At 49.4% G+C, this 13,925-nt stretch overlaps 1 protein-coding gene across 1 annotated transcript in view; it reads left to right on the top strand.

The window, feature by feature from the left end:
- Nucleotides 1-13,925, top strand: part of LOC137328120 (mucin-2-like) — a 101,365-nt gene that overhangs the window by 48,219 nt on the left and 39,221 nt on the right. The window contains exons 24-25 of the mRNA XM_067994298.1: nucleotides 1,946-2,074; nucleotides 9,402-9,533. Coding sequence (XP_067850399.1) covers nucleotides 1,946-2,074; nucleotides 9,402-9,533 — 261 coding nt within the window. The remainder of the gene's footprint in view (nucleotides 1-1,945; nucleotides 2,075-9,401; nucleotides 9,534-13,925) is intronic.

Genomic DNA, 13,925 nt, shown 5'->3' on the forward strand with positions numbered 1-13,925 from the left:
AGAGATACTGAGGAATGGCCAGTGAACACAAGGATAGAAAAGAGATACTGAGGAACGGCCAGTGAACACAAGGATAGAAAAGAGATACTGAGGAATGGCCAGTGAACACAAGGATAGAAAAGAGATACTGAGGAATGGCCAGTGAACACAAGGATAGAAAAGAGATACTGAGGAATGGCCAGTGAACACAAGGATAGAAAAGGGATTCTGAGGAATGGCCAGTGAACACAAGGATAGAAAAGGGATTCTGAGGAATGGCCAGTGAACACAAGGATAGAAAGGAGATACTGAGGAATGGCCAGTGAACACAAGGATAGAAAGGAGATACTGAGGAATGGCCAGTGAACACAAGGATAGAAAAGAGATACTGAGGAATGGCCAGTGAACACAAGGATAGAAAGGAGATACTGAGGAATGGCCAGTGAACACAAGGATAGAAAGGAGATACCGAGCGATGGCCAGTGAACACAAGGATACCAACTTTATTGAATTCTTTGAAGAAGTAACAGCAAGAGTAGACAAGGGTAATGCAGTCGATGTAAAATATTTGGATTTTCAAAAGGCCTTCGATAACTACCACGTAGTAGACTGATGACTACGGTCAGAGCATGTGGAGTCATAGGATGAGCAGCAGAATGGATAGCAAGCTGGCTACAAAACAGAAACAGAGAGTAGGAGTTAAAGGTAGTTACCAAGACTGGTAAAAGGTGGGAAGTGGTGTTCCACAAAGATCAGTGCTGGGACCACTGTTGTTCACCATTTACAGAAACAATTTGGACTTGGGAATTGGAAGTACAACTTCAAAATTTTAGACAACACCAAATTGGAGGATATACACTGAGGAGGACTTGGACAAAATACAGAAGACAGTGAACTTGCAGAAAGGGTGTGTAATTGGCAAATTAATTTCAGTATAGGTAAGTGTGGGGTGGCACATTTTAGTAAGAATAAGGGGGTCACATACTCCTTGGAAAATAAGAGTCTAAATGGGGTCGAGCAGCAGAGGGATCTGGGGGTACAGATACACAAATCACTAAAAGTAGCGACGCAGATTAATAAGGCCATTAAAAAAAAAAGCAAACCAAGGTTTATTTCTAGGGGGATAGAATTGAAAAACATAGAAATTATGTTAAACTTGCATAGAACCTTGGTTAGTCCACACTTGGAGTACTGTGAACAGTTCTCGTCTCCATATTATAAAAAGGATATGGAGGGACTGGAGAAGATGCAAAAAAGATTTACTAGGATGATGTCAGAACTGAGAGGTTATACCTATCAGAAAAGACTGAACAAGCTTGGGCTGTTTTCTCCAGAAAAGAGAAGACTGATGGAGGTCTTTAAGATTATAAAAGAGTTTGATAGGGTAGATGTAGTGAAGATGTTTCCACTTGCGGGGGAGACCAGAACTTGGGGCCATAAATATAAGATAATCACTAATAAATCCAATAGGAATTCAGGAGTAACTTCTTTCCCAGAGAGTGGTTAGAACGTGGAACTTGCCACCACAAAGAATAGTTGAGGTGAATAGCATAGATGCATTTAAGGGGAAGCTAGATAAACACATGAGGGAGAAAGGAATAGAAAGAAATGCTAATTTGGTTTGATGAAGTCGGGAGGGAGGAGTCTCGTGTAGAGCATAAACACTGGCATGGACCTGTTGGGCCAAATGGCCTGTTCCTGTGCTGTACGTTCTGTGTAAGGATAGAAAAGAAATAATGAGAAATGAAGATAAGAGAAAAGTAAATACTGAAAGAAAGACAAGAGAGAACAGTGATGGAAAGAGCCACTTGGGTGGTGAAAAGGGATGGAAAAGAGGTACTAAAGGAGAGACAAAAAATACCAGTGATGGAAAGAATATTCTGATGGATAGGTAAAATTACGAGATGTCAGGTAAACTTTTCAAATCAAGTAGTGAGGAATGACTATCTATTTTCTGCTGTTTCAGCCATGTACTGCAGTTTCTACAACCCTTTTCCTGAAATGTGTGAATGGCACTATTACCCTTGTGGATTTCCCTGCTTCAAATCTTGCCTAAACCCACATGGTCTCTGCAATATCACGTTCCAGCTGGAAGGTAAATGTCCTTTTGATTTTTAATAGAAACCTTCATACAATACAGGGATATATTTCTGGTCTGTTTATACTGTCAACTGTAACAACAATAACAACTTATATTTATATAGTGCCTTTAATGCAGGAAAATAACACAAAGTGTTTCAATATTTCAATTTCCTGTGTAATCCCAGTTTGTAACTGAAAGTGGAGACATTTCTGAGCTTCCAGGAGCAAACGGCTACAGATTGCTGCAGACCTCCACCTGTCGGTGTGGAAAGTAAGCTGCAGTAAAACATCTGGTGCGTTTCTCTGCACTAATGTCAGTCCGTATGACAGTGATAGTGCATAGTCTGACAGCGACATAGGCTGGAAATTTCCTGCTTTTTGGATGCAACTTAATGGGGTTGATTTTATCCCGGAGCTGCTTTCAGATTGTGTGGTGGTGGGGGGGAGGGGGGGGTAGGACAAATGAGAAATGCACTCGCTGGCCCAAATTTCAGGCCAAAGATATTTTAACTCCCGTGCTTTATTTAAATGCTGCTGGACCAATTCCCGCCAGAAACGGGCATGAAGAGAGTGCAGAGCGGCTGCCAGCCGGGAAAGATTGGGCAACCCTCGGCTGCCAGCCACTTCCAGTTAATCGGCGGGAAGGGCATTTCGGGAGGGTCTCACAGGAGGGAAAGGGAGGAATCCGGGGCAGGGAGGCCGCGACTTTCTTTGTGGGGCTCAGAGGAGCACTTCTGCTCCTTCTGGCCCCACAAAAGAATTTTTTTGACATACCTGGAGAGCCTCTTTGTCCTTCCCGTCAGCTGTTGACTCGCTTCATCCTGGCTGGAAAGCTGCGGCGGATTCCTCGCTCAGGCCCTGGTTAAAATGTCATCAGGGCCCTATGCATGTTCATAGTATCATAGTAGGTACAGCACAGGAGGAGGCCATTCGGCCCATCATGCCTGTGCCGGTTCTTTGAAAGAGTTATCAAAATAGTCCCATTCCCCAGCTCTTTCCCCATAGTCCTATAATTTTTTTCCCTTCAAGTATTTATCCAATTCCCTTTTGAAAGTTACTATTGAATCTGCTCCACCACCCTTTCAGGCAGTGCATTCCAGACTGTTACAGCTCGCTGCGTAAAAAAACGTTTCCTCATGTCGCCTCTGGCTCTTTTGCTGATTTTGAGCACCTCTATCAAATCTCTCCACCTTCCCTGTTCTAAGGAGGACAACCCCAGCTTCTCCAGTCTCTCCACATAACTGAAGTCCCTCATCCCTGGTACCATTCCAGTAAATTTCTTCTGCACCCTCTCTAAGGCCTTGACATCCTTCCTAAATTGTAGTGCCCAAAATTGAATACAATACTCCAGTGGAGGCCTAACCAGTGTTTTATACAGGTTTAGCATAACTTCCTTGCTTTTCTACTCTATGCCTCTATTAATAAATCCCAGGATCCCATATGCTTCTTTAACAGCCTTCTCAACTTGTCCTGTCACCTTCAAAGATTTGTGTACATATACCCCTAGGTCTCTTTGTTCCTGCACTCCCTTTAAAATTGTACCATTTAGTTTATATTGCCTCTCCTTATTCTTCCTACTTTACACTTCTCTGCACTAAATTTCATCTGCCATATGTCTACCCATTTCACCAGTCTATGTCCTCCTGAAGTCTGTTATTATCCTTCACATTGTTTACTACATTTCCGAGTTTCATGCCATCTGCAATCTTTAAAATTATACCCTCTATACCCAAGCCCAGGTCATAAATATATATCAAAAAGAGTAGTGGTCCTAATACTGACCCCTGCGGAACACCACTGTATACTTCCCTCCAGTTGGAAAAACAACTGCTCACCATTATTCTCTGCTTTCTGTCCTTTAGACAATTTTGTATCCATGCTGCCACTGTCCCTTAATCCCATGGGCTTTAATTTAGTTAACAAGTCTATTATGTGTTACTTTATCAAATGTCTTTTGAAAGTCCATATACACAACATCAACCGAACTACCCTCATCAACTCTCTCCATTACTTCATAAAAGAACTCAATCAAGTTAGTCAAACACGATTTTCCTTTAACAAATCTGTGCTGACTTTCATTTATTTGTCCATGCTTTTCCAAGTGCCAATTACTTTTGTCCCGATTATTGTGTCTAAAAGTTTCCCACCACTGACGTTAGGCTGACTGGCTTGTAATTGCTGGGTTCATCCCTCTCCCCATTTTTGAACAGGGGTGTGACATTTGCGATCCTCCAGTCCTTCGGCTCCATCCCCATATCTAAGGAGGATTGGAAGATTGTGGCCAGTGCCTCTGCAATTTCCACCCTTACTTCCCTCAATAACCTAGGATGCATCTCATCTGGACCGGGTGACTTTTCTACTTTGAGTACTGCCAATCTTTTAAGTACTGCCTCTTTATCTATTTTTTATCCGATCAAATATCACTACTACCTCCTCCTTTACTGCTACAATGGCAGCATCCTCTTCTCTAGTGAAGACGGATGCGAAGTATTCATTTAGTACCTCAGCCGTGCCCTCTGCCTCCATAAAAAATCTCCTTTTTTGTCCCAAATCAGTCCCACCTTTCCTTCGATTACCGTTTTACTATTTATATGTTTATAAGTATGAGAATAGATTAACAGCTAACACAAAAGGGAAAGACTTTTGGGTTCCCTTTTTATGTTAGCTGTTAATCTATTCTCATACTCTCTCTTTGCCCCTCTTATTCTCTTTTTTAGATCTCCTCTGTACTTTCTGTATTCAGCCTATATTATGAACCTTATATTCGTCAAAAGCCTCCTTCTTCCGTTTCATTTTAATCTCTATATCTTTAGTCATCCAGGGAGATTTTTCTTTGACCCCGTCAGCTACATCATCCTTTTCCAGTGCTATAATTGTTTATTTGATCAATACTGCCACTCCCTCCCTCCTTTCGTTCCTTCCCTATCTTTCCTGAATACCTTGTAGCCAGGAATATTAAGTACCGAATCCTCCCCCTCTGTGAGCCAGGTCTTTGTTATTGCCATTATATCATTTGGCAACTTGAGCCTGCAGCTCACTAACCTTATTTACCAGAGATTACTACCTTTGAGGTCCTGCTCTTTAACTTCCTCCCTCGCTCCTGAAACTCTGACTGCAGGACCTCAACCGTTTTCCTTCCTAGGTCATTGGTCATTGTCTGTTTCCCTTCCCCCCCTCAAAATGTCCTGCACCCTTTCAGTGATGTCCTTTACCCTGACACCAGGGAGGCAACACACCATGTGGGACTCACATCGGTGGTTGCAGAAACGCCTGTCTATCCCCCTGACTATTGAATCCCCTATAACAACTGCATTTCTTTTGCCCCCCCTGTGTAGCCGAGTCTCCCACGATGCCGTGGATTTGCTCCTGATGCACTGTCAACACCCTCACTGGGATCCAACACTGAATACCGCTTTGTGAGTGCCACACTCCCAGGGGACTCCTGCACTGCCTGCCTGTTCCCCCTAGTCTGTCTGGTGGTCACCCACTCCCTCTCCACCTGAATTCTCTGTAGTTGTGGGGTGACCACCTCCTGAAATGTGCTATGCACACAACTCTCAGCTTCCTGAAGTGATACCAGCCACCCCTCAAGCTCAGAAACTCTGAGCTTGAGCTCGAGCAGTTGGTGGCACTTCCTGCACATGTGGTTTTCCAGGACTCACAAAGGGTTCTGGAGTTCCCACATGCCACAGGATGGGCATGTGATGGGCCCCAGCTGTCCTACCATGTTAGTTAACAGTTATTTATACTGTTTGTTTAGCTTTAAGGCAATTTACAATTTATCTAACTCCATAACATTAACTACTAAAGACACTAACCACGAAGAATAATAACCACGAAAAACATTAATGTAAAAAGACAATGAACTAAATATTTACTGACTTACACACTGTGCTCTTCCTCGTCTTGTGATGTCACTTTTTGACTTTTTCTTGATTTTTTTGATTCCTCGCGTGGCTCCCTTTACGCCCCGCTCCTCCGCCCCTCCCGAGCTTTACGCCCCGACCCTCCGCCCCTTTTCCCGAGCTTTACGCCCCGCTCCGCCGCCCCTCCCGAGCTTTACGCCCCGCTCCTCCGCCCCTCCCGAGCTTTACGCCCCGCTCCTCCGCCCCTCCCGAGCTTTACGCCCCGCTCCGCCGCTCCTCCCGAGCTTTACGCCCCGCTCCGCCGCCCCTCCCGAGCTTTACGCCCCGCTCCTCCGCCCCTCCCGAGCTTTACGCCCCGCTCCTCCGCCCCTTCTCCCGAGCTTTACGCCCCGCTCCTCCGCCCCTCCCGAGCTTTACGCCCCGCTCCTCCGCCCCTCCCGAGCTTGACGCCCCGCTCGGCCCCTTCTCCCGAGCTTTACGCCGCACTCCTCCGCCCCTCCCGAGCTTTACGCCCCACTCGGCCCCTTCTCCCGAGCTTTACGCCCCGCTCCTCCGCCCCTCCCGAGCTTTACGCCCCGCTCCGCCGCTCCTCCTGAGCTTTACGCCCCGCTCGGCCCCTTCTCCCGAGCTTTACGCCCCGCTCGGCCCCTTCTCCCGAGCTTTACGCCCCGCTCGGCCCCTTCTCCCGAGCTTTACGCCCCGCTCCGCCGCTCCTCCCGAGCTTTACGCCCCGCTCCGCCGCCCCTCCCGAGCTTTACGCCACGCTCCGCCGCTTCTCCCGAGCTTTACGCCCCGCTCGGCCCCTTCTCCCGAGCTTTACGCCCCGCTCGGCCCCTTCTCCCGAGCTTTACGCCCCGCTCGGCCCCTTCTCCCGAGCTTTACGCCCCGCTCGGCCCCTTCTCCCGTGCTTTACGCTCCGCTCGGCCCCTTCTCCCGAGCTTTACGACCCTCTCGGCCCCTTCTCCCGAGCTTTACGCCCCCGCTCGGCCCCTTCTCCCGAGCTTTACGCCCCGCTCGGCCCCTTCTCCCGAGCTTTACGACCCGCTCGGCCCCTTCTCCCGAGCTTTACGCCCCGCTCGGCCCCTTCTCCCGAGCTTGACGCCCCGCTCGGTCCCTTCTCCCGAGCTTTACGCCCCGCTCGGCCCCTTCTCCCGAGCTTTACGCCCCGCTCGGCCCCTTCTCCCGAGCTTTACGCCCCGCTCGGCCCCTTCTCCCGAGCTTTACGCTCCGCTCGGCCCCTTCTCCCGAGCTTTACGCTCCGCTCGGCCCCTTCTCCCGAGCTTTACGTCCCGCTCGGCCCCTTCTCCCGAGCTTTACGCCCCGCTCGGCCCCTTCTCCCGAGCTTTACGACCCGCTCGGCCCCTTCTCCCGAGCTTTACGTCCAGCTCGGCCCCTTCTCCCGAGCTTTACGTCCCGCTCGGCCCCTTCTCCCGAGCTTTACGCCCCGCTCGGCCCCTTCTCCCGAGCTTTACGCCCCGCTCGGCCCCTTCTCCCGAGCTTCACCCCCCGCTCGGCCCCTTCTCCCGAGCTTTACGCCCCGCTCGGCCCCTTCTCCCGAGCTTTACGCCCCGCTCCGCCGCTCCTCCCGAGCTTTACGCCCCGCTCCGCCGCCCTTCCCGAGCTTTACGCCCCGCTCCGCCCCTTCTCCCGAGCTTTACGCCCCGCTCGGCCCCTTCTCCCGAGCTTTACGCCCCGCTCGGTCCCTTCTCCCGAGCTTTACGCCCCGCTCGGCCCCTTCTCCCGAGCTTTACGACCCGCTCGGCCCCTTCTCCCGAGCTTTACGCCCCCGCTCGGCCCCTTCTCCCGAGCTTTACGCCCCGCTCGGCCCCTTCTCCCGAGCTTTACGACCCGCTCGGCCCCTTCTCCCGAGCTTTACGCCCCGCTCGGCCCCTTCTCCCGAGCTTGACGCCCCGCTCGGTCCCTTCTCCCGAGCTTTACGCCCCGCTCGGCCCCTTCTCCCGAGCTTTACGCCCCGCTCGGCCCCTTCTCCCGAGCTTTACGCTCCGCTCGGCCCCTTCTCCCGAGCTTTACGCTCCGCTCGGCCCCTTCTCCCGAGCTTTACGCTCCGCTCGGCCCCTTCTCCCGAGCTTTACGTCCCGCTCGGCCCCTTCTCCCGAGCTTTACGCCCCGCTCGGCCCCTTCTCCCGAGCTTTACGACCCGCTCGGCCCCTTCTCCCGAGCTTTACGTCCAGCTCGGCCCCTTCTCCCGAGCTTTACGTCCCGCTCGGCCCCTTCTCCCGAGCTTTACGCCCCGCTCGGCCCCTTCTCCCGAGCTTTACGCCCCGCTCGGCCCCTTCTCCCGAGCTTCACCCCCCGCTCGGCCCCTTCTCCCGAGCTTTACGCCCCGCTCGGCCCCTTCTCCCGAGCTTTACGCCCCGCTCCGCCGCTCCTCCCGAGCTTTACGCCCCGCTCCGCCGCCCCTCCCGAGCTTTACGCCCCGCTCCGCCCCTTCTCCCGAGCTTTACGCCCCGCTCGGCCCCTTCTCCCGAGCTTTACGCCCCGCTCGGTCCCTTCTCCCGAGCTTTACGCCCCACTCGGCCCCTTCTCCCGAGCTTTACGACCCGCTCGGCCCCTTCTCCCGAGCTTTACGCCCCCGCTCGGCCCCTTCTCCCGAGCTTTACGCCCCGCTCGGCCCCTTCTCCCGAGCTTTACGACCCGCTCGGCCCCTTCTCCCGAGCTTTACGCCCCGCTCGGCCCCTTCTCCCGAGCTTTACGCCCCGCTCGGTCCCTTCTCCCGAGCTTTACGCCCCGCTCGGCCCCTTCTCCCGAGCTTTACGCCCCGCTCGGCCCCTTCTCCCGAGCTTTACGCCCCGCTCGGCCCCTTCTCCCGAGCTTTACGCTCCGCTCGGCCCCTTCTCCCGAGCTTTACGCTCCGCTCGGCCCCTTCTCCCGAGCTTTACGTCCCGCTCGGCCCCTTCTCCCGAGCTTTACGCCCCGCTCGGCCCCTTCTCCCGAGCTTTACGCTCCGCTCGGCCCCTTCTCCCGAGCTTTACGTCCCGCTCGGCCCCTTCTCCCGAGCTTTACGCCCCGCTCGGCCCCTTCTCCCGAGCTTCACCCCCCGCTCGGCCGCTTCTCCCGAGTATTAATATCAGAGATGATGGGGAAAGGTCGAGTTCTGAGCAGGTAAGTAACCTGCTCGTTTTTAACTGTCCACTGCGCAGGGCAGGTTAAAATCAACCTCAATGGCTTTGCTCACAGTGACATGTTGCACAAATCCAGCGACTACATCTGCGTGTTGCTAGTAGGTAATGTGTGCAAGCTTACATTTAACAGACAATGAAACTGCCATGAGTACCACAAATCACTTCAGGTGCACTGGGATGCAACTGGATTTGTGCCAAATCCAATAAGTTTAAGGCATTTAGTTAGTCTTGAATGTTTTGCTTAAAGTAGTCTAACAGTACCAATTTAGTTTTTTGGTCAAAAGCCCAAAAAAATACTTATTTCTTGTTTTATGTTGATTCTTTTTCTTAGGGTGTTACCCTAAATGCCCAGAGAATACGCCCATCTTCGATGAACATACCAAGCAGTGTGTTGCTGAGTGTGGCTGTTATGAAAATGGGAAGCATTATGAAATTAATGAAACTGTTGAAACCACCAACAACTGTGAGAAATGGTACATATTAATCTCTTACTTGTGTTTTTAATGAGCTAAGGAATCAGATTTTAAAATGTGACACTGGTATTTCATTACAAAGTTTCGACTTGGCTCAGTTGGTAGCACTTTCATCACTGAGTCAGAGGTTTGTGAGTGCAAATCCCACTCCAGCCTTTAATCTCGGCTAACCATTCAGTATAGTACCGAAGTTCGAAGTAAAATATCCCGTGGCATTATTTGAGCAGTGAGTTCTCCTGATATCATGGCCAACATTTGGTGGCTAACACTACTAAAAAAAGATTATTAATTGGGCATTCATCTCATTTGCCGTTTGTGGAATCTTGTGCAAAGTGGCTGCAGCATTTGCATGCATATCAACAGTGACTGCACTTCAAAATAATTTATTAGTTGTGAAATGCTTTGGGACTTTCAAAGGATGTGGTAATGTGCCATATAAGTTACAAATGCAAGTTCTTCTATTCACTATCATGATGCTGAGCTCTTATAAAATAGAAGGTTCATTTTTTTTTCAGCTTGTGCACACCAGGGGGCATTAAATGCATGAATGACAGCAGTGGCAAGTATTAGTTTCATTTGTTTATTATGAAATAAATTAATTACGCATTTTAGGAGAAAATTCTGAATTTCAATCCTCACACCATCCTGTGATTTTTCTTTACAGCTTGTGTCTGTATATACAATGGCACAGTGTACCATCCAAATGAAGTTATCTACAATATAACAGATGGCCTAGGGGATTGCATAGTAGCATATTGTGCTGACAATGGAACAATTATTAGAATAATAACGCCTTGTGAAACAACTACTACCCCCACGACAACACCGCTGACTGTTTCTTCATCTTCGATCACAGCTAGTACAGGTAATACTTTCGTGTCAATTTTTTTCCTTCTTTATTGATCAAACTGCTCAAAGAAGATACAAATAGAATGTAGGTGTATGTCCCTTTAAGGTTAGAATGCTCTGCCTTCTTGAAATAAATGGTGGAGTCACTGACAGAGATGTTATAGATCAATCGCTGACTTTGTTTGATTGATAGATCAATGGACAAGTTTGAACTTATAAGACTCACAAATGATTTAGCCATTCAGCACCAGATCTGGCTGGATCACATCAAGCATTATCCGGCATCTCCTCTTCCAAAACTGCTCATCATTCCAAGATAATCTTAGAATGCAAAGATAACCCCCAGCCTCTTTTCTCCACTATCAACTGTCTCCTTAAACAAACTCTTCCCTGCCTCCTCCACCCTCACCTCCAATAACAAGTCCGAGGAGCTCATGGACTTTTTGACACTAAGATTGAGACCATTGTTCCATCAGCTGCCTCTGCCAAATCATTCCCTTCCCCTTGCCCACCATGTGCCCCAGCCCTGAACTCATATCTTTCTCTAGTTTATCTCCCATCTCTTCATGCCCTCTCTGAGCTCAACTTTTCCTGAGACCCACCTCCTGCTCTCTCTACCCTTTTCCCACTAAACCGCTGAACAACAACTTCTCTTCCTGGCCCCCATGCTAGCTGATACTGTAAATGGTTCCCTCCCTGAGGTAACGTCTCCCTCCCTTTCAAATTTGCCATCATCATCCCCTCCTTAAAAAATCCACTCTTGATCCTTCTGTCCTTGCAAACTGTCGCCCCACCATCATCCTCCCTTTGCTCTCCAAAGTCCTTGAACGTGTTGTCACCTCTCAAATCCGTGCCCATCTTTCCCTCGACTCCATGTTTGAATCGTTCCAATCAGGTTTCTGCCCCTGCCACAGCACTGAAACGGCCTTAATCAAAGTCACAAATGACATCCTCTGTGACTGTGACTATGGTGCAATATACCTCCTTATCCTTCTCGACCTCTCTGCAGCTTTTCACATGGTTAACCACACCATCCTCCTCCAACACCTCTCTTCTGTTGTCCAGCTCAGTGGGACTACCCTGACCTGGTTCCACAATTTTCAGTTGTAGCCAGAAAATCTCCTGCAATCTCTTGCCATAGCTGTACCGTTACCTCTGGAGTCCCCCAAGGATCTAGCCTTGGGCCCCTCCTACTTCTGATCTACATTTCTCATCATCTGAAGACATGACATCAGGTTCCACATGCACGCTGATGACACCAGCTCTACCTCACTATCACCTCTCTCGGCCCCTCCACTGCCTACATGTTTTCTGACTGCTTGTCCGACATACAGTCCTGATTGAGCCGCGCTTTCCTCCAATTCAACATTGGGACGACTGAAGCCACCATCTTCAGCCCCCACCACATACACCATTAGTTAGCCTCTGATTCCATCCCCCTCCCTAGCCACTGTCTCAGTCTGAACCAGATTGTTCGCAACTTCAGCGTCCTTTTTGATCCTGAGTTGAGCTTCCGACTCAACAACAACAGTTACGGCAACTTGTATTTATATAGCACCTTTAATGTAATTAAAACGTCCCAAGACTTCACAGGAATGTTATCAGACAAAATTTGACATCGAGCTACATAAAGAGATATTAGGACAGGTGACCAAAAGCTTGGTCAAAGAAGTAGGTTTTAAGGAGAGACTTAAAGGAGGATAGAGAGGTAGTGAGGCAGAGAGGGTTAGGGAGGGAATTCCAGAGCTTAGGGCCTAGGCAGCTGAAGGCATGGAGTGATGAAAATCGAGGAAGTGCAAGAGGCCAGAATTGGAGGAGCACAAAAATCTTGGATGGTTATAGGGCTGGAGGAGGTTACAGAGATAGGGAGACCAAGGAGGGATTGAACACAAGAATGAAAATTTTAAAATCGAGGCATTGCTGGACCTGGAGCCAGAGCCAATGTAGGTCAGCGAGCACAGGGGTGATGGGTACACGGGACTTGGTGCGAGTTAGGATACGGGCAGCAGAGTTTTGGATGAGCTCAAGTTCATGGAGGGTGGAAGGTGGGACGCCGACCAGGAGGGCATTGGAATAGTTGAGTCTGGAGGTAACAAAGGCATGGATGAGGATTTCAGCAGCAGATGAACTGAAGCTGGGGTGGGGACGGGCAATATTACGGAGGTCGACGTAGGCGGTCTTGGTGATGGAGAGGATATGGGGTCAGAAGCTTATCTCAGGGTCAAATAGGACGCCAAGGTTGCAAACAGTCCGGTTCAACCTCAGACAGTGGCCAGGGAGGGGGATGGAGTTGGTGGCGAGGGAATGGAGTTTGTGGCGGGGACTGAAGTCAATGGTTTTGGTCTTCCCAATATTTAGTTGGAAGAAATTTCGGCTTATCCAATACTGGATGTCGAACAAGCAGACTCGCTATCCTCTCCATCACAAAGACCGCCTACTTCCAACTCCGTAACATTGCCTGTCTCCACTCCTGTCTCAGCTTATCTGCAGTTGAAACCCTGATCCATGCTTTTGTTACCTCTCGTCTGTTCCAATGCTCTCCTGGCCAGCCTCCCATCTTCCACCCTCCATTAACTTGAGCTCATCCAATACTCTGCTGGCCATATCCTAGCATGTACCATTTCGCTCACCCACTACTCCTGTGCTCGCTGACCTACATTGGCTCCCAGTACACCAGTGCATCGAATTTAAAATTCTCAACCTCATGTTCAAATCCTTCCAAGGCCTCACCTCTCACTATTTCTGTAACCTCCTCGAGCCCTCCAGAGATGACTGTGTTCCTTCAACTCTGGCCTCTTGTGCATCACCCACTCCCTTTGCCTCACCTTTGTCGACCATGCTTTCAGCTGTCAAGGCCCGAAACTATGGAATTCCCTTTCTAAACATCTCAGCTTCTCCATCTATCTCTCATCCTTTAAGACCCTTAAAACTTACCTCTTTGACCAAGCTTTTAGTTACCCCTCTTCATATTTCCTCCTTTGGCTCAATGTCAAACTTCTTGTGTGATCACGCTACAATTAAGTGCCCTGGGATGTTTTGCTATGTTAAAGACGCGATATAAATGCAAGTTGTTGATGCTATTGTTGTTGGAGACAACGCATAGCATTTAAAGACTGTTTTACGTCTGTGAGAAAGAGTCGTGTCGGAGATAGAATGTGTAAATTATTCCCCCGAAACCCATAAGAAAAGCCGTGGCCTCTCCTGCGACGGAATCCCTCTGCCCCTGCTCCATTCCTCCTGCGAGACCATTACTGCAGGCACAATATTCCAGAGGCTGGCAGCTGCTTCCCATTCTGGGAAGGAAATGGACTGGCGGCATGTTATGGAGGCCCAGGAGTTAAAATAGCCCGGTCTTAAGTTTTCTCCAGGGCATCCATTTCGCACTCGCCCTCTTTCCCACGCTCCAAAAACCAGTTCAGAGTTATAATTTACTCCAAGATTGGTATGAATGTTATCTTTTTTTTCATTATTTTAAAATCACTGTATCAAGCTGTGGGCATCACTCTGCTGCACAGCATTACTCTATCAAGATT

The sequence above is a fragment of the Heptranchias perlo genome, chromosome 12 (assembly GCF_035084215.1).
Source record: "Heptranchias perlo isolate sHepPer1 chromosome 12, sHepPer1.hap1, whole genome shotgun sequence".
NCBI classification, from domain to species: domain Eukaryota; kingdom Metazoa; phylum Chordata; class Chondrichthyes; order Hexanchiformes; family Hexanchidae; genus Heptranchias; species Heptranchias perlo.